The 23,931-nt window shown below is 41.9% G+C and overlaps 2 protein-coding genes across 3 annotated transcripts in view; both read right to left on the minus strand.

Annotated features, from left to right (window-relative positions):
* Positions 1 to 817: 817 nt before the first annotated feature.
* On the minus strand, positions 818 to 9,073 carry LOC135551418 (secretagogin-like). The gene is made up of 11 exons (XM_064982633.1): positions 8,877 to 9,073; positions 8,617 to 8,687; positions 8,343 to 8,435; positions 7,742 to 7,831; positions 7,531 to 7,587; positions 3,988 to 4,065; positions 2,927 to 2,982; positions 2,778 to 2,823; positions 2,564 to 2,623; positions 1,430 to 1,498; positions 818 to 1,152 (listed from the first exon to the last, which is right to left on the minus strand). The coding sequence occupies exons 1-11, from the start codon at positions 8,944 to 8,946 to the stop codon at positions 1,030 to 1,032; spliced, it is 813 nt and encodes a 270-aa protein (XP_064838705.1). The 5' UTR covers positions 8,947 to 9,073; the 3' UTR covers positions 818 to 1,029.
* Positions 9,074 to 10,775: 1,702 nt separating this feature from the next.
* LOC135552185 (F-actin-uncapping protein LRRC16A-like) overlaps positions 10,776 to 23,931 on the minus strand; it is a 37,782-nt gene continuing 24,626 nt past the window's right edge. For both annotated transcript variants that reach the window (XM_064983649.1, XM_064983650.1), the window contains 19 exons: positions 21,929 to 21,983; positions 21,652 to 21,824; positions 21,467 to 21,535; positions 21,263 to 21,356; positions 21,011 to 21,109; positions 19,545 to 19,673; positions 18,971 to 19,105; positions 18,420 to 18,595; positions 17,831 to 17,918; positions 17,498 to 17,650; positions 17,308 to 17,374; positions 16,970 to 17,160; positions 16,694 to 16,812; positions 13,559 to 13,949; positions 13,119 to 13,161; positions 12,660 to 12,812; positions 12,375 to 12,491; positions 11,889 to 12,041; positions 10,776 to 11,530 (listed from right to left, as the gene is read on the minus strand). In XM_064983649.1, coding sequence (XP_064839721.1) covers positions 11,346 to 11,530; positions 11,889 to 12,041; positions 12,375 to 12,491; positions 12,660 to 12,812; positions 13,119 to 13,161; positions 13,559 to 13,949; positions 16,694 to 16,812; positions 16,970 to 17,160; positions 17,308 to 17,374; positions 17,498 to 17,650; positions 17,831 to 17,918; positions 18,420 to 18,595; positions 18,971 to 19,105; positions 19,545 to 19,673; positions 21,011 to 21,109; positions 21,263 to 21,356; positions 21,467 to 21,535; positions 21,652 to 21,824; positions 21,929 to 21,983 — 2,590 coding nt within the window. In that variant the 3' untranslated portion in view covers positions 10,776 to 11,345. The remainder of the gene's footprint in view (positions 11,531 to 11,888; positions 12,042 to 12,374; positions 12,492 to 12,659; positions 12,813 to 13,118; positions 13,162 to 13,558; positions 13,950 to 16,693; positions 16,813 to 16,969; positions 17,161 to 17,307; positions 17,375 to 17,497; positions 17,651 to 17,830; positions 17,919 to 18,419; positions 18,596 to 18,970; positions 19,106 to 19,544; positions 19,674 to 21,010; positions 21,110 to 21,262; positions 21,357 to 21,466; positions 21,536 to 21,651; positions 21,825 to 21,928; positions 21,984 to 23,931) is intronic.

The raw sequence follows: 23,931 nt of genomic DNA on the forward strand, positions 1-23,931 counted from the left end.
TAGACACAAATAACAGTGTACTATGGTTTCACAGAATAACACAGTGCACCAATGAACTCATGAAAAGCTTTTAAAGCCATACTGGTCTACTTACTACCGACCATTGTTTGCTTTGTATATCTCTTTAATGGGTTCTTGGAGTTGCTGTTCAATCAGTTTCCATAGCATTTTGTGTGTTGTGCTATTGAAAGGCTCTGGTTACCAAGCATTAAAGCAACGAAACTCTGAAAATCCATTATTGCATGAAAGGACTGAGTTCATGGAGAATGGAAGCTCGGCCATCATCACGGCTGCGGGTCAATATTTCCTTTGTGCCCAAGGCTCACAGCATTGTCTGTTCTGATTCAATGGGTATACACCAGACATGTACTACTAATTGAGTTATGGTTATATAAATAGTTTGTTCATTAACAGAGCTGTATGTGCTTATGATTGCAGACTGTTCTTACAGAATGGAGAAACATGCGGATGCCCAGGGACACAGAGATTGTGGCTCATATCATACACTGTATTGCATTACATGTTGTCTACCAATACTATTTAAACGAGGAGGTGAAATGTCAAACCATTTTGACAGTTATTCCCATCATATTTTCTTGCACATCAAAAACAGCACAGTTCTGAAAAGTAAATGCAGCCATCATGGTAATGAAGTCACCATACATCCCACAAATATCCCAATACAACTTCCGTCCCAAAACACTTACATCACCACTACATGTCTGCAAGTTATAGGCATATGCAACGTGCATGGATCACACACACACACACACACACACAACAATCTCAAAGCTAATCATAATTGTCATCAATACAGATACAGTCAAACAGAATGAAGGATCACAAAACCAATTCCCCAATGGGTCTACTCTATGCAACAACTTCCTTTCAACCAACCATCATGCAATGCTCTTGGGTTGTCCAAAAGGCATTAGCTATGGCATTGCGACATGCTATCAGTGTGTTAGCGGTTAGCCTGTGGTGCTAACTAGGGCAATGAAAATGTGTCATTCTTCCCGTGGAGGACTATTAACTGGAGTATTTCAGGCAGAGGCACAGTTCATTCTTCTGGATCTTTCCATCACCGTTCATGTCACAGTGACCCAGGAGCAGCTTGCGGAACTTGTCCAGGTCTGTTCCACTAATGATAGGCTGTGTTGGGTATAAAGAAAGCATATTCAAACCATTAGTTCAAGATCAATCACAGTTCAAACCCTTCACAGTCTAATACAGTTGGACCCACTGTTAACTTGACTCAATTCTCGTTGCTTCACCCATTTAAATATAAAGTAACATGGTGTCAGAAGTGGGAGACCTTAACTTACAATAATGCAGAATCAATATAACAGCATCAGATATCTTAGTTAATACATAATACGTTTATATAACTACATTTGTAGAATAGGATATAGCAAAAAACAGTTTTTACTTTGACCAGTTCCATCATGTCTTTGACAAAGCCGTCCACCTCCGGACCCTCCAAAGCACCCGTCTTACTCTGTAAACAACAAAATGGCTGACTTCAGAAAGAGCAATGAAATCTACCACCTGGTGTGCCTTTATATAAAGATTATAAAGAGCACAGCATATAAATTCTGCTTAGAATTCAGATTTTTTTGATTTTTTTTAAATGGGACAATGTACTACATCACACATCCACAATCACGAAGCACAGAGGAGCATGGCACTGCAACAGGACCACCACTTCATTAAGTACTGTGAAAACATCTTAATACTGATCCAGTGGTGTAGCCAGGAATTCGTTGGTGGGTGGACCTGCAGAAATGTATAGCTCATTTCATGCTATTCTACACATTTTGCCATGAGGCTGATAATTTTTTTTCTGTTTTGAAAGGTAATTTCCTGCAATTATATGAATTTTTCCATGGGGCAGAGGGGAAAATGTGCAGTTTTATAGCGCATCTCATGCTATTCTACATATTTTGCCAAAAGGCTGAGAGAAAATCTAGCATGTGTTGACTGAATAAGGCACTACATGAGCCGGCTTGTTTGCCAAATGACCAAATGAAACAGGCAGTGCCGTGGTGCATGTATCCACACAAGCACAGTGACATATTATGCCTCAATTCAATTTATTATGCCTCAATTCAGTAATATTCATGGGTATTGGGGGGGTGGCTTTCAGTTAGTTGTTTTTGGCAACCCATCCGTGAACGTCATCTATTCTGTTATATTTAAATCAACTCTGTCTAACCCAGTGCAGTGCTTGCTATGAATTCTATGTTATGGTGTTTGCATGTTGAGGTAAAAAGATAAGATTAAAAAAAAAAAAATGTTGCTCAATCTGAGTGGGTGGGCACCCAAGTCCACCCGTGCCTATGCCACTGTACTGATGCACTTTCAATCCAGCTGTGTATTCTCTCTCATTTATACTGATATTATATTTTATAATTAAGGCAAATGAAGCATCAGTAAAATCACAACAAGTCATTATAATCAGCATTATAATTTAATGAAATATGCTTATTACAATGAACCATACAATTCCAATTGAAGTTGAAGGCAATTATGTTGTGGCTAAACGTACTGTATAATGACTTACCACATCATAGTGAGCAAATATCTTCTCAAAGTCCCTCTTCCGGTCCTCTTGACTGCACGCCTGAAACAGAGTGGTACCACAACACACACAATTTAGTTCCTCTAATTCAAGCCAATGAGGACGACAATAAGTAATTGAAGATGGAGTGTGAATTGACAACGTCTTATCTGACTGAAAGTTATCAGTGAAATTCATCAAACATTTTTATACTTACATTCATGTCAAACTTCAGCAAGAAGTTCTCTTTTAGAGCCAAGATTCTGGGAGAAGGAAAACAGTTTGGCTCCGTGACTCACAAACAATTAGACACACAGTAAGACCCACCAAGCAATGTGGGGAATACAATTGCTTGATAATTAGTACCTGGCTAGGTCATTCAAATCCAGCCTGCCATCGTTGTTTTTGTCAAACATCTCCATCTGTTGGGAAAATAAACATAATAAAGCATCAGAATCATTAGCCATTTTGTTAAAGCACAGAAACATTAGAATCAGAATCACCTTTCTTCGCCAAGTACATTTACACATACTCAGAATTTTACTTGGTGATTATTTTATTTGGGGTCAACAATACTGAAAGAGCTGATCACCCTCCAGCACAGTCTAGTACCATCCAATTACTAATACTATTGAGGGGATTCATAGGCAAGACTAGTACAGCCAATGACATACTTCAATGAGAAATAACTCCTTTAGTGCACTCCTTATCTACACTGAATGGTATAGTAGCATTACCATATACCCTGAGTGTACAAAATATTAGGAAAACCTTCCTAATATTGAGTTGCATCCCCTTTTTGCCCTCAGAACAGCCTCAATTCATTGGGGCATGGACTCTACAAGGCTGTCCAAAGCTGTCCCATGTTGATTCCACTGCTTCACACAGTTGTGTCAAGTTGGCTAGATGTCCTTTGGGTGGTGGACCATTCTTGGTACACGCAGGAAACTGCTGAGCGTGAAAAACACAGCAGCGTTGCAGTTCTTGACACAAACTGGTTTGCCTGGCTACTACTACCATACCCTGTTCAAAGGCACTTAAATAGTTTTGCCTTGCCCGTTCACCCTTTAAAAAGGGTACACATACGCAACGTCTCAAATTGTCTCAAGGCATAAAAATCCTTCTTTAACCTGTCTCCTCCCCTTTCTCTACACCGATTGAAGTGGATTTAACAGGTGACATCAATAAGGGACCATTGCTTTCAGCTGCATTCTCCTGGTCAGTCTATGTTCCTAATGTTTTGTACACTCAGTGTATAGCTCTCTACCAATCATCCTTTTAGAGGAAATAAACTTAAATTACAAAATCAGTTTTACATCCAAATTTAATTGCCCATTGAACAAGGTAGCATATACTCGTTTGAGAGACAACAGTTCAAGAGTCCTCAGATTGAGGCACAGAGTAAAGGAGCTGGGGCTTGTTGTTACCATGGTGTTGGTGTACTCCTCCAGTTTGTTGGGGGATATGGTCTTTTTGTGCTGGAGGAACAGGTCCTGCAGGAAACCCTGTTAGGAGTACACAGAGGAAGACAGCCGATAAGATGAGGTGGGCCCATATTTATCAAGTGTCTCGGAGTAGGAGTGCTGATCTAGGATAGGTACAGTTGAAGTCAGAAGTTTACATACACTTAGGTTGGAGTTATTCAAACTCGTTTTTTAACTACTCCACAAATTTCTTGTTAACAAACTATAGTTTTGGCAAGTCGGTCAGGACATCTACTTTGTGCATGACACAAGTAATTATTCCAACAATTGTTTACAAATTATTTCACTTATAATTCACTGTATCAATTCCAATGGGTCAGATGTTTACTCACACACTAAGTTGACTCTGCCTTTAAACAGCTTGTAAAATTCCAGATAATGATGTCATGGCTTTAGAAGCTTCTGATAGGCTAATTGACATAATTTGAGTCAATTGGAGGTGTGTCTGTGGATGTATTTCAAGGCCGACCTTCAAACTCAGTGCCTCTTTGCTTGACATCATGGGAAAATCAGAAGAAATCTGTCAAGACCTCAGAAAAATAATTGTAGACATCCACAAGTCTGGTTCATCCTTGGGAGCAATTTCCAAACGCCTGAAGGTACAAATTTGTCTGTACAAACAATAGTGCGCAAGTATAAACACCATGGGACCACGCAGCCATCATACCGCTTAGGAAGGAAACGCATTCTGTCTCCTAGAGATAAACATACTTTGGAGAGAAAATAGCAAATCAATCCCAGAACAACAGCAAAGGACCTTGTGAAGATGATGGAGGAAACGGGTACAAAAGTATCTATCTGTCACGCCCTGGCCATAGAGGCTTTAATTCTCTATTTTGGTTAGGCCAGGGTGTGACTAGGGTGGGCATTATAGTTTATTTCTTTGTATTTTGCAGAGTGGTTCCCAATCAGAGGCAGCAGTTTATCATTGTCTTTGATTGGGGATCACATATAAGTTGTCATTCCCCTTTTGGTGTTTGTGGGATCTTGTTTTTTGTTAGCGCTGTGAAGCCTGCAGAACGTGACATTCGTTATTGTTTTGTTTGGTGTTTTGAGTAATTAAAGTATCATGTACACTTACCATGCTGCACCTTGGTCTCCTTCCGATGACAAACGTTACAATATCCACAGTAAATCAAGTCCTATATCGACATAACCTGAAAGGCCCCTCAGCAAGGAAGAAGCCACTGCTTCAAAACTGCCATATAAAAGCCAGTCTACGGTTTGCAACTGCACATGGGGAAAAATAATGTACTTTTTGGAGAAATGTCCTATGGTCTGATGAAACAAAAATATAACAGTTTGGCCATAATGACCACCGTTATGTTTGGAGGAAAAAGGGGGAGGCTTGCAAGCCGAAGAACACCATCCCAACTGTGAAGCACGGGGGTGGCAGCATCATGTTGTTGGGGTGCTTTGCTGCAGGTGGGACTGGTCCACTTCACAGAATAGATGGCTCATGAGGAAGGAAAATTATGTGGATATATTGAAGCAACCTCTGAAGACATCAGTCAGGAAATTAAAGCTTGGTCGCAAATGGTTCTTCCAAATGGACAATGACCCCAAGCATACTTCCAAAGTTGTGGCAAAATGGCTTAAGTACAACAAAGACTAGGTATTGGAGTGGCCATCACAAAGCCCTGACCTCAATCCTATAGAAAATTTGTAAGCAGAACTGAAAAAACGTGTGCGAGCAAGGAGGCCTACAAACCCGTTTCAGTTACACCAGCTCTGTCAAGAGGAATGGGCCAAAATTCACCAAATTATTGTGGAAGGCTACCCGAAACGTTTGACCCAAGTTAAACAATTTAAAGGCAATGCTACCAAATACTAATTGAGTGTAACTTCTGACCCACTGGGAATGTGATGAAAGAAATAAAAGCTGAAATAAATAATTCTCTCTGCTATTATTCTGACAATTCACATTCCTAAAATAAAGAGATGATCCTAACTGACCTAAGACAGGGAATTTTTACTTGTATTAAATGTCAGGAATTGTGAAAAACTGAGTTTAAATGTATTTGGCTAAGGTGTATGTAAACATCCGATTTCAACTGTATAGTATCTTGATCTAGGATTCATTCATTATAATCTAAAAGACAAAACCGATCCTGGATACTGTAAGTAGTCCTACTAGTCTGAGACGCTTGGTAAACATGGCCTTGGTCTCATGTGAAAAAAGGTGGTTTCTCAACTTGACGTCCCCCGGTCAAATAAAGGAAAAATAGATACAAAATAAAAAAGTCAGGAGTTGCAAATCCGTAGGTAACCGCCCCGTCCTGCCCCCTGGAACCCTTGTCCCCAGAGCTGAAGATTTGAATTGCATTCTGCTCAAGTGTTTCTTTCCTTCTACTTTACGAACAAATGTAGCATACCTGTGTTTAGTTGAAATCAAAACACATGTTTTGACTAGTGTTGTACACTGTTGAGTTTTGGCCACACGAGAGAAAAATGCGACGGTTCACACAAATCTCATAAGAAATTAGGTGTTTTCTTTTATTTTTTACTTACAGTAATGTTATACTATGCTATTATATTCAGTTCTGTTATGTAGAATACTATCATTACGTGATTTTGCAGACATTGATTCAGCTTCGATCTAACTTTATTAAACGAGCAGAGTGGAGACTATGCGTAAAGTAGAGAATCCTGCAATGCGTAGAAGCTTCTGACCTTTAGCTGTCGGGAAGAGGGGTCCAGAGAAGTCGGATCTGCAGACACTCCGAAATAAAAAAAGGGGAGAAATGTGTGCCACAACACTTTTGTCTGTTATTCTGAATCAATGTGTTCACAAATAGTATCATGTACTGTATGTACATCCTGTCCATTTACTCTTCAGTAAATGTACTGTGGATTATAAACCATGTGTTTGTTTGGAAATTCTAAGAAAAGTACTTGTGCCTTGCCTTGTGGGGTTGGTGCAATATTTGGGGAGAGCTCTTCTACGATATGCTACTCCAAATATCGCGATATTCAATATAATGGTTTCGCGTCGATAATTGCTAGATTATTCCAGACTGTGCAGTATTTGTGTTTATTTACGATATTATGGTCACATTCTAATGAAATAACCTTAGTGTGGCAAACAATAAGTTCATTCATTTAGACTTTATTTTCAACATATTTATATAAACTAACTGATAAAACTGCACTGTTTTGATTAGAAAATTTCAAAAAAATTGATCTTGCACGTCACAATATATTGTCAATGTCAAATATCACGCTATTCGATTGAATCATATATTGGCCCAAACCTATTGCCTTGTCCACATAAGAGGACAGGGGGCATCCTTCTGAAAGTCCCTTAAAGCAACACGTGTCAACATAGACCTAGAGTAACTGTGTAAACATGAACAACTCTGGCCACTCATCGATGTTTACTTCGAAAGTGGACAACAACTAGCTAAGACAATGTCTCTGAGAGGGCCATGGCAAGGGTCTCACAGAACGCATGGAAATTAGGAGAAGGGCATTCTTCAACTGTACCTTGAGTTCTATAGCTGATATGTATCCACTGCTGTGAGTGTCATAGTTTCTCCAGATCTGTGGGGGGGAGTGAGAGGCAGATTTAGTTTTGATGAAAGTGTTCGAGAGAATACAGGACACACTACCCAACCAATAATAGGTTGTATTTTTTGTTCATTTACGTTGAAGGTTTTTGGACCGAAACACTTCATATTGTGATATTTGACTTTACCCTCATGAACTCCACACTGTTGTCCAATGGCGTCTCTCTGTGGAACAGTAGTAGGAAGTTCTCCTCCTCCGGTAGCATCATGGTGGCCAACTGGAACATTTATGTTCAATCAAATAAGTTCTCAACATTCACAGGCAGGTATTATTCAGTCACTGATGGGAAATGTTTTGTCAAACTAAATCTTGTGTATTTTCTTCCTACAAATTGATAGAATTAAGGTGGTACATGTCCATTCAGCTTCAAGGGGCATTTACTCCTCTGTCAACATAACATTTAGAAAACGAAATGTGGAAGATGAAATGAGATGCAATTCAATTACATTTTCGACATAAACTCATTCTAATTCATTGCATGCTGTTAGATGAAGCAAGGCAATAAACATGATGCAAATGACAGAGCAATTATGTAATTTCAAGGCTGCTTCACACACAGAAGGTGTTGTTAGGGCATTTTGATTACAATCCAATTACCACTTGTTGTTTGATCAGTTTCTCTCTCTCTCTCTCTCTGACACAAACACACCTGCAGGGTTCTAAGTATACTTAATACTAAATGCACTATATAGACAAATAAAGGTTTGAGGAAATACAAGTAAACGCACCTCTTGGATTTGCAGGCGACCATCAGCTGTGGTGTCATACGCTGACATGAACCTTTCTTTCATTCTTCCAACTTTGTCATCCGTTATTTCATCCTTTAGGAACAACACAGTGACTTTTGAATATATTTGTTACACTTATTTGTGTCTTTCATTCGGTGTTACCTGTGCAAAATCCCTTTCGGGAATTCATTCCATTTCAATGAAAGACAAAACGTGACTAATGATTGGATTCAGAGAGGTTATCTCTGAATCCAATCAGAGGGGGGCTACTTACACTAATCCCAAGTTTTTTCATCATGTGTCTGAAAAAGTCGTCCAGCTCCTTTCGTTCAATATAACTATTATCTATAAACAAACAAATGCATAACATAAAATGAAAAAATAAAAAAATGGCCGTATTGTTTTATCTTCAAGACATGGTGCAAAGTTCAGTCTGAATTTCGATGAAAGCATTGCCTGATAAACTAACACAGATTAATATGAATAGTAATCAAAAGGCAACATAGTTATAACTATTCAAGAGTAAGATCTTACTGTCAACATCGAAATGTTGCCATATGTGTAGGAAGCTTGTAGCATCCAGGTTGTCAAAAGCGCTGTCCATGGTGACGCGTGCCCAATACACCAGCGTGAATCCAAAATGTTAGTTGTGAAAAGATAGAGTTTTATCTGTATGTATAAGTCTTATTTCTCACAGAGACTGATGTTTCCTTCCCTGTGGTTCAGTTTAAACTCCACCAAACGCAAACAACGGAGACCAACTTGACTACGATGCTCAAGTAGGTGTGCAACAGTGAAGGCTCCTCAGAGGAGGAAGGGGAGGACCATCCTCCTCAGTTAATTTCATCAAAAATTAAAATTGATAAACATTTAAAAAGTTATAATTTTTAGATAAAACTATACAAAATATATTCACGTCACCAAATAATTTATTAAAACACACTGTATTGTAATGAAGGTCTACAGTAGCCTCAACAGCACTCTGTAGGGTCGCACCATGTTGTAGCCGGAGAACAGCTAGCTTCCGTCCTCCTCTAGGTACATTGACTTCATTACAAAATCTAAGAGGTTCATGGTTCTCACATCCTTTAATAGACTTAACACAGGTATTATGACAACTTCCAGAGCACATCCTCTAACCTATCAGAGCTCTTGCAACATGAACTGACATGTTGTCCACCCAATCAAAGGATTACAGAATTAGTCTAGTACTGAAAAGATCAACTACAGCTCACTAGGACTGCAGTGCATAAAATGTGGTGAGTGGGCGATGCAAAGAGAAAGACAATAATTGAACAGTTTTGAACAAATTAATTTATTGAAAAAATGAAATAGGAGCAACAGAGAGAGAGAGAGAATGCAGCTAGCTAGTTTAGCCTACTCAAACACCTGGCTCAAATAGAGGGATCATATGTTAGCTAGCTGGCTATGCCTATCCAACACTGGAACTCTCTTGCCACCGGGTCTGCCGGTATAGATGCTAAACTGCTTGCTGACTGTACTGCATGATTGTAGCTGGTTTACTAACGCGTTAGTTCTATTAGCTATGATGTTACTTTAGTTAATATGGTGACAAGGATGTAGGCTGTGTGTAGTGGTTATATGGTTTGGAGCGTTTTTTTCACCTGGTCACATGCAGCTGATGGGTTTTGCATTTAGGTCCACAATCGAAGGGAAAGGTGAGAGGAGGAGAGCGTGTAGAGATGAGAAGGAATACAACGAGCTGTTTGTATGTGGCTTTGAAAGTGAACTGTTTGTGTGTAATCAGGGGTGTATTCATTCTGCCGATTCTGTTGAAAAAGTTTCTTAAACGGAAGTAAATGGAACAAAACTGGGATAACATACCTGAATTTGCCCAATAGAAACTCTGGTTTGCAACTGTTGGACTAATGATTACACCCTAGATCAGGCAAGAGTGTGCAAGGCGGTATTGAATGTGTCACTGTCTATCCATGCGTCACCTCAAATATTTCTATCGACCTGTGTGCACCTACGTTGTAAACTTTTATCCATAGGCTAGGTTGTAGCAACCTCATTATAGGGAACATTTGAGTATCATGTAGTAGGCCAAATCTATAAATGTTTATCGGAGTAGTAGTTACGATCCGGTACATAGCGCAAAACCATCCTTGCTTCTGATCGACATAGACTTAAGGTTGGCTAGTTTGCTAGTACAAATTCCAGGGAGAGGGTATAAAAAAAAAATGTAATAAAAAAATGCTAAGGGAGCGAGCTAGGTAGAATTTCGTTTTTTTTTTTTTTTTTTTGGGGGGGGGGGGGGGGGGTAATTACAGGCGAATATATTGATAATGTTATTTTGACCGAGAGATTTGCACGGTTAACAAAATGTCACACAAGGGTAAGCCTATGCAAAACACATACCTTTTATGAAGTAGGTCTATATGAAGGCAAAATTTATCATACATGGCAGTATAGCAGTAGAAATATTTTTTATTGTTACAAATATACAAATCAGGATTATTGACAACTTGATGTTACATGTAAAGGATTTTGTTACAATGCATGCATTGTAAAAAAATGAAAAAAATGTTTGTATTTTCAGCATAAATCAATTTAGCCAATAAAACTAACACTATATGGAAACCATCACCAAGCCCCCCAATAAATGTATTTCATATAAATCATGATAAATCAAAGTTATTATGCCTATCATTAATTAAATTGACCAATTTGGTACAATGTAAATCCCATACATATTTGTCAACACATCCATATATCTCTTTCGGTGTGTTAATAGATAGACAAATATACATTACATGCACATTAGACATAGGAACACAACACTGCTTATTGGTTGGTTGAATAAGCCAATCAACGGTCTTTGTTAAGACTAAGATATTAGCAAGGTTTTGTCCATAAGCTTTTTTTTGTTCTTTGCTATGTGTCTGCATTACGATTCTCCACAATTCTCCCGAAGTGTGCACTTGGACACTCCATGGAACACTGAGGGAAGTATGGAGAAACTTGATGTATCTTTTCTCTCTACACTGGGACAATGTCATTGATGGTGTCCTCTTCCTCCTCCTCTTCCTCCATGTTGTCAGGCATAAGGTCCTGTCTTTGGTCCGTGTCAGGGGGAGGAGGGAAGTCTTCCTCCGTGTTGTCGTCTTTATCAAACACTCCAGGGCTTTGGCAGTGGGCAGCGTCCACCATGGACGAAGGTCTCTCTGCAAGGACAGTGACACAAGACAGCGGTGTGTTAGCTGATATGGTACTAAACAACGAGGAAGCTACAACTGGTAGCCAACCATAACTACTGGTACTACTGAGACTACAAACACAACGTCACAGTTGTGTGAGTACTAAAACCAACAACAAGAGCTCAACAACAAGAGCTCCTGGAGAAACCCAATACAACTACTATTACTGAGAATTGCATGTTATTCAAAAGGTACGGACACAATTGGACCTGCCAAAACTTACATTACTGCCATTGGTTGTTGCTAGATGCAAAACTACACCTCAACACTGTACATGTCTTAAGTTTTTTTTAAGACCTGAAGGAGAGAAGGTAATTGGTCTAACCAGATGCAGGGAGGGACTTGGTGCGCTCTCGACCCTCTACTTCCTGTACCACAGAAGTGGAACTCTTCAGGGAGGACCACTGTCTCCCGCCAATAACAGACCTGTCCGTCTCATGGTCTAAGTCAAATGGGCTAGAGTCTCCTGTGAGTTCAACTGACAGACAGAGAGAGATTACATTACATTTCACATTTTAGTAATTTAGCAGACACTTTTATCCAGAGGGACTTACAGTAGACAGTGGATCCATTTTCGTACTGAGGGTGAAAGATGCTTTTATGCTTCAATTCTACCAAACTCACACAGTGACAATTTGTATAGCATACTATGTTCTCAGTTAATTGAAATTAATGCCTTTTGTCTTTACGTGAAGCAAATTGCTTTGATTATTCCTCTACTCTCAATATCAACATTTTGGACTGTCGTGAGCTGTTCCTAAGACAATTCTTCTGGGTGGAGGGTACATGGGTAATAGATACATAAACCTACCATTAATGGGGCTTGTCTCCCCCTCCCGCTCACAGTCTGACGGCGCCCTCTTCAGGCGAGGGGCGGGCAGAGGTCCTTTTGGGGATACGTTTCCAAGAGGGGAGTCAGGGGTGTCATCTGAGGGTGAATTCATTAACAAATAAAGAGTGGTTACAGACAACAGGACAAATTAAGACAAAAATCACAATAAACAAAGTCCTCTTCTTGATCCATTTTTTGATTCTGATGGCCTTATTTCCCATCTCCATATCACTATCAGTAAAGTATACTTATTCATATGCCTACCTGGGCTGTGGCTGCTGCTGGTGCGAGGGCTCAGAAGTCCCAAACTGTGTGGTCCCAGGTGGGGCTTGGTGCCCGGGGGTGCTGGGGGTCTGGGTGTAACACTGGTGGGCTTAGACTTTGGCGATATCGACGATGTTTGACTCTCTGGCTTTCCTACAGAGAGAGACATAACAAAGAAGACCCATATCGGACACTTCTTAGAAACAGAATGCACAGCAAACGTGTGGATGGTTCATAGAGCTTTTACAAGGGACTGTCTGAACAAAGTGTTACCTAGCACTGTAATGTAATTCAACATTTTGTTAATTTTATTGTACCACATGGCAGCTGGCAAGACGAACAGTGAGACGGACGTTGTGGCATAATTGAGTTGTGCCATCTTTGAGTACATACAGATTAAATATCACTAAATGGAATAAAACATCTAATTATCTGATTGGGATATAGAGGCCAACTCACCTTGTTTACCATCTGCCTTGTCTGAAGAGGAAGATGAGTCAGACTGTCAAAAGAACAAACAAACATCTTTTCAGGATGGACAATGTCTTCAGTTTGTCCTAAACCTGCTTTTATAGGCACCATTGTGTTTTCCGCTGCATGGCTGTATTCAACAGTCTGAACCATGCAGAGACATGGATGTTCCATACAAAGCCACTATAGGGCAACACCTTCACACAGTTATCCACTCACGATGATCTATAGCCTTCCAAATGATTGGCAGATCGAAGGTTGAAGACAGCAAATACAGTGTACATTCAACTTTAAAATAAACTTTTTCAGAGGAGGTTGTGTGTTACCCTGTAAGAAAGTAATTATTCAGTAGTTCAGTGATGCTAAGGGGTTCTACTGGCTCATAGATTTAGCTGTCAAAAGCAGCAAAAACTGGTCAGTTTACCCACCTTATGGGAGGCCATTTTCTCATGCATTTTTCTCATCTCCGCCAGGAGGTCCATGCCCATTACGGGGACCCCAAAGTGCCAGCCACCGTGAGGACCCCCCTTACTGTCACTCTCCGAGTGCTGTTCCGTAGTGGGTTCATGGGTTGGTGGCTTTTCTGAGTGTTCAGGGGAGATTTCCGAGTGGTCCCGCAACGGAGCCTTGGGGGATAGGGGCTCCTCGGTTACAGTGCTGACGGTCGGGGAAGCCGGGGTGGTGATGGCGGCTGCTCCATGGCTCTTCTCGGACTTTGAGGTGCGAGACTTGATGAGGTTAAGGAAGCCGCTTTTCCGGGATTCCCGTTTCTTCTCCGAACCCTCCTGGATGTTGGAGGAGCCCCTCAGGGTGGGTCGTCTGGAAATGTTAGAGAATGATTTTGCTGTACAGTACACACTCACAACCTCTATAATTAACAACCTCTAAATACGTAAATAAAGGTACATGTAACTGCCCAAATAAAGGGAACACTTGACTAAATTAGGGATACAAAGTATTTTGAAAGCAGATGCTTTCATACAGGTGTGGTTCCTTAGTTAATTAAGCAATTATTATCCCATCATGCTTAGGGCCCAATTGCCCATTATTTTTGGCTACCATGGTTAGAAGAAGAGATATCAGTGACTTTGAAAGAGGGACCTCAAAGGAGCATAGGGGGTTTAAAGGGTGTGTGTATGTGTGCGTGTCTGCGTCACCAGATTTCAACCCAATTAAAACACTTATGGGAGATTCTGGAGCGGTGCCAGAGACCTAGTTTTGTACCACCAACAAAACACCAAATTATGGAATTACTCGTAAGAATGGTGTCACCTCCCTCCAGTGGCGTTCCAAACCTGCGATCAAGATTATCCTACCAAATGGACTTTAAAAACTAACATCTTGTGTTTAACCGAGACGTGGCTGAATGAAGACATGGACAATATAGAGCTAGCGGGATTTTCCATGCACCGGCAGAACAGGATTAAGATTGAATCCTACTACACCGGCTCTGACACTCGTTGGATATTGCAGAGCTTAAACTATTACGGACTACAAAGGGAAACCCAGACGGGAGCTGCCCAGTGATGTGAGCCTACCAGACGAGCTAAATGCCTTTTATGCTTGCTTTGAGGCAAGCAACACCAAAGCATGCACGAGCGCACCAGCTGTTCTGGATGACTGTGTGATAATGCTCTCGGTAGCTGATGTGAACAAAACCTTTAAACAGGTCAACTTTCACAAAGCCGCTGGGCCAGACGGATTACCAGGACACGTACTCAAAGCACGCATGGACCAACTGTCAAGTGTCTTCACTGACATTTTCAACAGCTCCCTGAAAAAGTCTGCAATACCTACATGTTTCAAGCAGACCAGCATAGTCTCTGTGCTCAAGGAAGCGAAGGTAACCTGCCTAAATGATTACCGCCCCGTGGCACTCACGTCGGTAGCCATGAAGTGCTTTGAAAGGCTGGTCATGGCTCATTTCAACAGCATCCTCCCTGACACCCTAAACCCACTCCAATTCGCATACCGTCCCAACAGATCCACAGATGACGCAATCTCAATCACACTCCACACTGCCCTTTCTCACCTGGACAAAAGGAATACCTATGTGAGAATGCTTTTCATTGACTACAGCTCAACATTCAACAACATAGTGCCCACAAAGCTCATCACTAAGCTAAGGACTTTGGGACTAAACACCTCCCTCTGCAACTGGATCCTGGACATCCTGACGGGCCCGCCCCCAGGTGGTAAGAGTAGGCAACAACACGTCAGCCACGCTGATCCTTAACACTGGGGCCCCTCAGGGGTGTGTACTTAGTACCCTCCTGTATTCCCTGTTCAGCCACGACTGTGTGGCCAAACACGACTCCAACGCCATCATTAAGTTTGCTGAAAACACAAGTGGTAGGCCTGATCCCCGACAACGATGAGACGGCCTATAGGAAGGAGGTCAGAGAACTGGCAGTGTGGTGCCAGGACAACGACCTCTCCCCGAATGTGAGCAAGACTAATGAGCTGATCATGGACTACAGGAAATGGCAGGCCGAATAGGCCCCCATTAACATCGACGGGGCTGAAGTGGAGCGGGTTGAGAGTTAAGTTCCTTGGTGTCCACATCACTAACAAACTATCATGGTCCAAACATACCAAGACAGTCATGAAGAGGGCACGACCAAACCTTTCCCCCTCGGGAGACTGTAAAAGATTTGGCATGGGTCCCCAGATCCTCAAAAGGTTCTACAGCTGCACCATCGAGAGTATCCTGACAGGTTGCATCACCGCCTGGTATGGCAACTGCTCGGCATCTGACCGTAAGGCGCTACACAGGGTAGTGCGAACGGCCCAATACATCACTGGGGCCAAGCTTCCTGCCATCCAGGACCTGGCTTTCCCCAGTGTCAGGGGAAAGCCCATAAAGTTGTCAGAGACTCCAGTCACCCAAGTTATAGACCGTTTTCTCTGCTACCGCACGGCAAGCAGTACCGGAGCACCAAGTCTTGGACCAAAAGGCTCCTCAACAGCGTCTACTCCCAAGCTATAAGACTACTTAACAATTCATAAAATCGCCACCGGACAATTTTGTACACTCGCTGTTTGTTACCTATGCCTAGTTACTTCGCCCCCACCTACATGTACAGATTACCTCAACTAGCCTGTACCCCGCACACTGACTCGGTACCAGTGCCCCCTGTATATAGCCTCGTTATTGTGTTACTTTTATAATGACTTTATATTTTAGTCTACTTGATAAATATTTTCTTATTCTTGAACTGCACTGTTGGTTAAGGGCATGTAAGTAAGAATTTCACGGTAAAGTCTACACTTGTTGTATTCTGTGCATGTGACAAATAAAATTTGATTTGAAACACTTGTAGAATCTATGCCAATGCGCACTGAAGCTCTTCTGTTGGTTGTGGAGGCCCAACACCCTATTAAAAGACACTTTATGTTGGTGTTCCCTTTATTTTAGCATTTACATGTAGGTAGTTACACATAGCTTACTGCTGCATGTTTGTGATTTAAATCTTGTGGAAACTAGAGTCATTTATTCTAAACGTCAAGTAATTCCATTTACTTTTTGGAAAGAGTTCACCATAAAAGGAATTAGGACTCACTTAAAACTCAGTTGGGTAATTTTCTTGTAAAAGAATTCATCAACACCCTCATCCACTTTTCCAAGCAGGCCGTTCTGCTCCATTTCTTCTGGTGGTGGAGAGGTGCAGATTGAATCCCGCTGAGAACACCAAAAAATATGTAGGCCTACGTCAAGACATACTCAATATCATAGAGTATAGTAGCTAGACGTAAAAATAGAGAAAGAAGGCAGAAAGAGAGTGGAAGAGGGAGAAATAAATGGGGAATAGGAGAGAGGGGCAGGTGGAAGGCCTTACTGGTGCTCGGCTAGGCTTGGTCCTCTTTTTTGGTTTGGGGCGGAGCTTGGTGTGGTGCTCTAGCTTCCGGGCCTCCATAGTGGGCAGCTCGCCAAAGTACGTCGGCATCTTGTCCGATAGGGGAGGAGGGGGCGAGTCTTCCTCGTGTATAGGCACTTCTTCCAGGGCCTTGTCCAAGTCAAACTCCATTTCTGACGGACAAGAACAACCATCAATAGACGAGGTAAAACTAAAACCCCTCTCATTCCGAGAGGCTGACATACTACATTACTACTGTATTGTAGTTTAAATCTATTTGACCAGATCTACGGTACCCGGGATGTAGAACATCAACTCACCAAACGCCACAGAGACAGGCCGTAGCATCCTGCAGAGAATGCTCTTCCTCTTGGACTTGGGTGTCATCTGCAGGTCACAAATACAGTCAAGAGAAAAACAGTCAGCCAGTGAGTCATGCTTCAGTACAGCAGATCAGGATCACAAACCCAAACCTTAACCCTCATAGCAGAAGGGACTAGTCTTAGTTACCACACAGGTGTCCATCTCCTCCAGACTCTCAGCAGGCTGCTGCCTCTGCTCCTGGGTCTGGGCCTCAGGCTGGAGGACCGTCTCATCCAGCACCTCTGTCTCTTTTGAGTCCTGGTGGACAAGAGGCTGCGCTTTCCTGGTCAGGTGTTCTGCCTGGTGTGGGAAGGGAGGAAAAGGCATATAGTGGCAGTGTTCCTTCACCAGTATTTGTTTTTTATGTGGTGCAGAAGTGCTCTAAATCAGCATTACAAGCAATTGAAGCAAAAATGCATTATTGTGTGTGTGAAAGAGAAATACAGAGTGAAAGAGTCTGTTGTAGTATACAGTACTGACCAGAGTGTTTTGGGAACGGGACAGAGATTCCAAGATCTCATCCACGATACGGTCTGAGAGGAAGGACGCCACACTGAGCTTCACTTCACTGTGTGACAGAGAGGAGAACATGAGCCAGAGACTACCTCTCTACTATCTGAACTGTATCAAGACCGGGCTGCATATATATGTTACAGCAGTTTTCTGAGAGTGAAGTTAGCCTCAGCTGCTATGTGACCTAATCCTAATCAATTATTTCACTAGGACATCATACACAGTGCAGATCACAATGAACGATTCAGTTTGAATTCACATGATCAACTGATAACGTCTGTATTTGAAATAATTGACTGATTTAGGTCTCAAAAGTGCTCCTCCAATCCAGCCCCCCTGCCCCCCCTACTGTTGAAGGTCACTTGTGACAGGCAATGCGAAGTCCGGGATCAGCAGGACCAGCATGAATCTTTGAACTTTGTTTTTGGAGATACTTTTGTTTTGTCGTTGTTTTCCTTTCCTTAGTTGAATGCACTTGTTTTAAGTCACTCTGGAGGAGAACGTCAGCTAGCTATCTTGACCAAGCCAGGCTTGACCAGGCCCATGCGGTGATTACCTGATCTTGTTGATGATGTCGACTCCTGACTGCTCCAGTAGTGTGGTGGTGATGAAGTTATGGGGGACGGTCATCCTGCCTGCACTGGCCTTCATCAGCTCATGGTGCAGGTTGCTCCTCTTCATCACGTGGGGACAGAGGCCCTCAGCGGTGTCAACCATAGATTGTAACAACGTCTGGACCAAAGAGAGCGAGAGAAAGAGGGGTAGGCAAGAGCATTGCACTAGCTTCTTATGTTGTCTTGTTACTCAAATGTACAGTTGCTGAAAGGACTAGGGCAGTTTTTTTTCAACTTGCACAGTTTTGTTCAAGGCCAAGCACACCGGATTCAACTACTCAATGAATAATCATCAAGCTCATGATCAGTTTAATCATGTGTGCCTGTGCGGGATGAAAACAAAAACATCAACTTCGAGGACTGGAGTTGAGAAACACTAGACTATGTAATTCACAGAGATACATCAACATTAAACATATCTGGTTAAAAGAAAAATAATGTTAAAATACAGTAAATGCATTATGCATTTACTGCTGTGTTGACTGTTGTGTACCTGTAGCTGCTCATCCATGACCCTGGCCATCTCTCCAGCCATGGACTCCAGCTTGTCCTGAATGGGGCCGCCCATGTCAGGGGGGCCGCCCATGCCACCAAGAGATCCCCTCAGGTGGTACAGGTTGGGCAGTAGCTAGATAGATGAGCAGGGTATGGAAGGTGGACAGACAGAGAAAGAGAAAAAAGGGAAGAGGAAAAAATTGGAGAAAAGATTAGACTGTTGTGCTCTTTTCTCATCTAACTTCAATTCAAATTTATTTATATAGCCCTTCGTACATCAGCTGATATCTCAAAGTGCTGTACAGAAACCCAGCCTAAAACCCCAAACAGCAAGCAATGCAGGTGTAGAAGCACAGTGGCTAGGAAAAACTCCCTAGAAAGGCCAAAACCTAACCATTTGAGTTGGAGGTTCTCCCTTTCTGCATTAATGTTATTTAACCAGGAAGTCCCATGTATAATTTGAGGTTAATGTTGAACACTTTTGTCTCCCTAGCACAGAGTTTGACATCTACAGTCTAAGTTAATTTGTTCTAGCGGTTCTATGAGAACAATATGTCTGGTTCTCAGCTCACTCTTTTGGAGTTCCTGGCGTCCTTCATGAGGTTCTTGGCCACCTTCATGTCCTCCTGGATGACAGCGGTCTCCGTATACCGCAGGGAGTTTAGGTGGTCCTGCACCTTTACACAGATCCTGTCCATCATCTGAGCAGCAGAAGGCAGGAGGGGTCAGAGGTCATCAGAAGACATTGAGTGGTCGTTCACCATTCAATGGGAGAGGTCATGTAATGGTTTATGGTCATTCAACACTTAAAAGATGTGGTACAGTGCCTCCGGTAAATATTCAGAGGCCTTGACTTTTTCCACATTTTGTTACATAACAGCCTTATTCTAAAATTGATTAATTTAAATAAAAAATATCAGAAATCTATACACAATACCTATTAATGACAACTCAAAAACATGTTTAGAATTTTTGCAAATGTATTTAAAATACTTTCTTTACATAAGTATTCAGCCCCTTTGCTATGAGACTCGAAATTGAGCTCATGTGCATCCTGTTTCCATTGATCATCCTTGAGATGATCAGATCGGTGGAAGGGTACTTTGGTCAGGGAGGTGATCAAGAACATGATGGTCACTGACAGAGCTCCAGAATTCCTCTGTGGAGATGGGAGAACCTTCCAGAAGGACAACCATCTCTGCTGTACTCCACCAACCAGGCCTTTGGGTAGAGTTGCCAGACGGAAGCCACTCCTCAGTAAAAGGCACATGACAGCCCGCATGGAGTTTGCCAAAAGGCACCTTAAGACTCTCAGACCATGAGAAACAAAATTCTTTGGTTTGATGAAACTAAGATTGAACTCTTTGGCCTGAATGCCAAGAGTCAGGTCTGGAGGAAACCTGGCACCATCCCTATGGTGAAGCATGGTGGTGACAGCATCATGCTGTGGAGATGTTTTCCAGTGGCAGGGACTGTGAGACTAGTCTGGATCAAGGCACAGATGAACGGAGCAAAGTACAGAGAGATCCTTGAGTGACCCAGCCAGAGCCCGGACTTGAACCCGATCAAACATCTCTGGAGAGACCTGAAAATAGCTGTGCCGCAACCCTCCCCATCCAACCGGACAGAGCTCTGCAGAGAAGAATGGGAAAAACTCCCCAAATACAGGTGTGCCAAGCTTGTAGCGTCATACCTACGAGGACTCTATGCTATAATCACTGCCAAAGGCGCTTCAACAAAGTACTGAGTAAAGGGTCAGAATACTTATGTAAATGTGATATTTCTGTTTTTGCTTTGTCATTACGGGGTATTGTGTGTACATTGATGAGGGAAAAAACAACTATTTAATCAATTTTAGAATAAGGCTGTAACGTCACACAATGTGGAAAAAGTCAAGGGGACCGAATACTTTCCGAAGACACTGTATGTAACTTTCACTTCCCCAGGGGAAACTCAAGGTACTACTAACATTTATCCAAACAAGTGCCGATACATAAAAATGAAAGTTACAGGTCAAACATTTAAACAGACGGGTCACCTGTTGTGTGGTGGTCGTGACAATGCCTTGCTGGAGACGGTAAGCTTGCTCTTGGAGGTATTTTCGAGTCTCGTGGTTCCTTAGTAGATACCGCTCCATCTGTAGAGATTGATAAAAAAAAGTCAAAGTTTATACAGGAAATGTGACGTTTTTTGCATTCAACCCTGCTATCGATGCATTGTTATCAGTGAGAATGGATCTCAATTCTGTCATCAGTTAATATCTACCATGCAGCCAAATGTGAACTTTGACCTTTAGTAGGGCATCCTCTGTTTTCTCAGGGCTGGCCTTGAGTGCCTGGGCAGCATCGATGATGGGGATAGGCATGAAGCGGATGGTCTGGTTCCTGAAAGAGACACATGTGGCTAAGTATATGCCTACTCACATATCCTAACCAAAATATCCATGTGAAGAAGAGTATGAATAGAATGAATTGTGACACACACAGATACATACTTTTCTAAAGCAGATGCCACATCCTGGAGGCCTTGTAGGCTGACATTGTTTTTGTCCCACATAACTGTCCTGTACAAACGCATGACAATAAAGAGCAATAGAACACAGTATAATCAATATTAAAACAATATTGAAACATGAGCAGTTGAACCTAGTGGGCCTCTTCTTGAGCCTTGACCTCTTACCTGAGCTTGGTGTTGATCTGCAGGGCCTTGGCCAGCATCTTGGCCCCCATATCTCCCATGCCGTTGCCGCTGATGTCCACCCGGGTCAGGCTGGCGTTGCTGCCCAGTGCATTCAGTACGATGGACAGATCCCCCTTGAGCTTGGAGTCGGCCAGGGAGATGGACGTCAGGGGCTACGTGAAAAACAGGTTCGTTGAACAATGGTAATGAATGGTTTAGACACATTGTGTTTATGCTAAGCTGTTATGGCTAAGTGTCACCGTAACAGCTGACTCACCGATTCTTCCTCCTGTATCATGTGCACCAGGTTGTCCAAGACTTGAGACAAATTTCTGTGGAATGACGTGCAAACTTCATTACATTCCAGACAGAGAGAAGGATACAAACATGAGGATATGGTTCATTTACATTTTTCTAGTTACAAGTGTCATGACGTTGGCCTGGGGGGGTAGGTTTATGAAAGTCATACATACCTCTTTCCCCCTTTTTCCTCTCTCTACCCTACTGATGTTACATTTGCAAAACCCTTGATTAACAGAGATTCTGGGAACATCAGAAGGTTCTGGGAAATTAACTATATTCTGGTAATCCGACCAATGGAACATATGCGTTGGTACTTAATGAATATGATGTCAGTTCGGTTGTCATCTGAGACATTCTCTTCAATGATCAGATGACAAACTCTACAGTGGAAAGTCTACACAGAGTTATCGGATTCGCATGGAATTGTTGTTCAATTTAAATGTTTGAATATGAAATTATTTGTGATGGGATGAAATGTGATTTTAGCTTCTAAAATGTGAGATGTGGGTTTTCATAAGGTTAGGACTCTGCTCAAATCAGTGCCCCCCCCCCCCCCTGTGAAGGGACATGGGCTATAAAACTTTTCAAACACACCCTCCTCTCCCTTCCTATATAAGCCCTTGACGACAATATAACTTTCTGTTCCGATGATGTGAGGACGACGGCCCTATGTCAGAATGGTTCAGATAACTGCAGAACAATGCCAACATCAGTGTGAGCTTGGTTGCGAATGGTATGAACTTTGAACTCTTATTCACTACAGAAGTGATACCTCCTAGCCGTTGAGTTAGCAAACGAGGGTTAGGAAGGAACAGAGAGAGTATCCCGTCTATCACACAACGACGTTACTACAACGTATCCAATTGACCACCAGAGACATTCTTCAAAGGACTCGGTAGGGCAACACGGCCTTCCATCTACCACCAACCTACTGAAGCGCAGCTCAGAGTAAATATTTATTGCATTTTCCTTTTCCAAATGGGCGGTAATTTAGAATGCATAAGATACTGCATTTACGATAGCACAGCTTCGCCTTTGTTCTTCAGTCTTCCCGCTCTCTCACTCAAACCCAGCCCCTTTTCTTTTGTGTAACAAGCTGTCATATCTGTTCCGCCCGCTAGGGACGTTTTCCTTTATGACGTAATTTGTAATTAAGTTATGATTTAATTATGTGTATGTGTAATTCTGTGTGATTAGTTAAGTATTTAGTAAATAAATAATTATACCCAATTTTGTATTGCTGATTTAACTTGTTAGCCAGGGTTCGTGCAGATAACCAAGAATTTACATCTTTCAGATGAGACTGAATTAAGATGACAATTGATATTGACTGCTATTGATGTAAAATATTACTAGGTCTTTAAGAGTTTATTCGGAAGATAACAGCTCTATAAATATTATTTTGTGGTGCCCGACTCTAGTTAATTACATTTACAGTGCCTTGCGAAAGTATTCGGGCCCCCTTGAACTTTGCGACCTTTTGCCACATTTCAGGCTTCAAACATAAAGATATAAAACTGTATTTTTTTGTGAAGAATCAACAACAAGTGGGACACAATCATGAAGTGGAACGACATTTATTGGATATTTCAAACTTTTTTAACAAATCAAAAACTGAAAAATTGGGCGTGCAAAATTATTCAGCCCCTTTACTTTCAGTGCAGCAAACTCTCTCCAGAAGTTCAGTGAGGATCTCTGAATGATCCAATGTTGACCTAAATGACTAATGATGATAAATACAATCCACCTGTGTGTAATCAAGTCTCCGTATAAATACACCTGCACTGTGATAGTCTCAGAGGTCCGTTAAAAGCGCAGAGAGCATCATGAAGAACAAGGAACACACCAGGCAGGTCCGAGATACTGTTGTGAAGAAGTTTAAAGCCGGATTTGGATACAAAAAGATTTCCCAAGCTTTAAACATCCCAAGGAGCACAGTGCAAGCGATAATATTGAAATGGAATGAGTATCAGACCA

The sequence above is a fragment of the Oncorhynchus masou genome, chromosome 13 (assembly GCF_036934945.1).
Source record: "Oncorhynchus masou masou isolate Uvic2021 chromosome 13, UVic_Omas_1.1, whole genome shotgun sequence".
Classification (NCBI taxonomy): Eukaryota; Metazoa; Chordata; class Actinopteri; order Salmoniformes; family Salmonidae; genus Oncorhynchus; species Oncorhynchus masou.

Excerpts from the sequence above, each read along its gene's own strand:
- LOC135551418 (XM_064982633.1), bottom strand. The coding sequence starts at position 8,946 with ATGGACAGCGCTTTTGACAACCTGGATGCTACAAGCTTCCTACACATA. Across the intron at positions 2,824-2,926 it reads GATTTGAATGACCTAGCCAG|AATCTTGGCTCTAAAAGAGA; the intron begins GTACTAATTATC and ends TCCTTCTCCCAG. Across the intron at positions 2,624-2,777 it reads TGCTGAAGTTTGACATGAAT|GCGTGCAGTCAAGAGGACCG; the intron begins GTAAGTATAAAA and ends ACTCTGTTTCAG.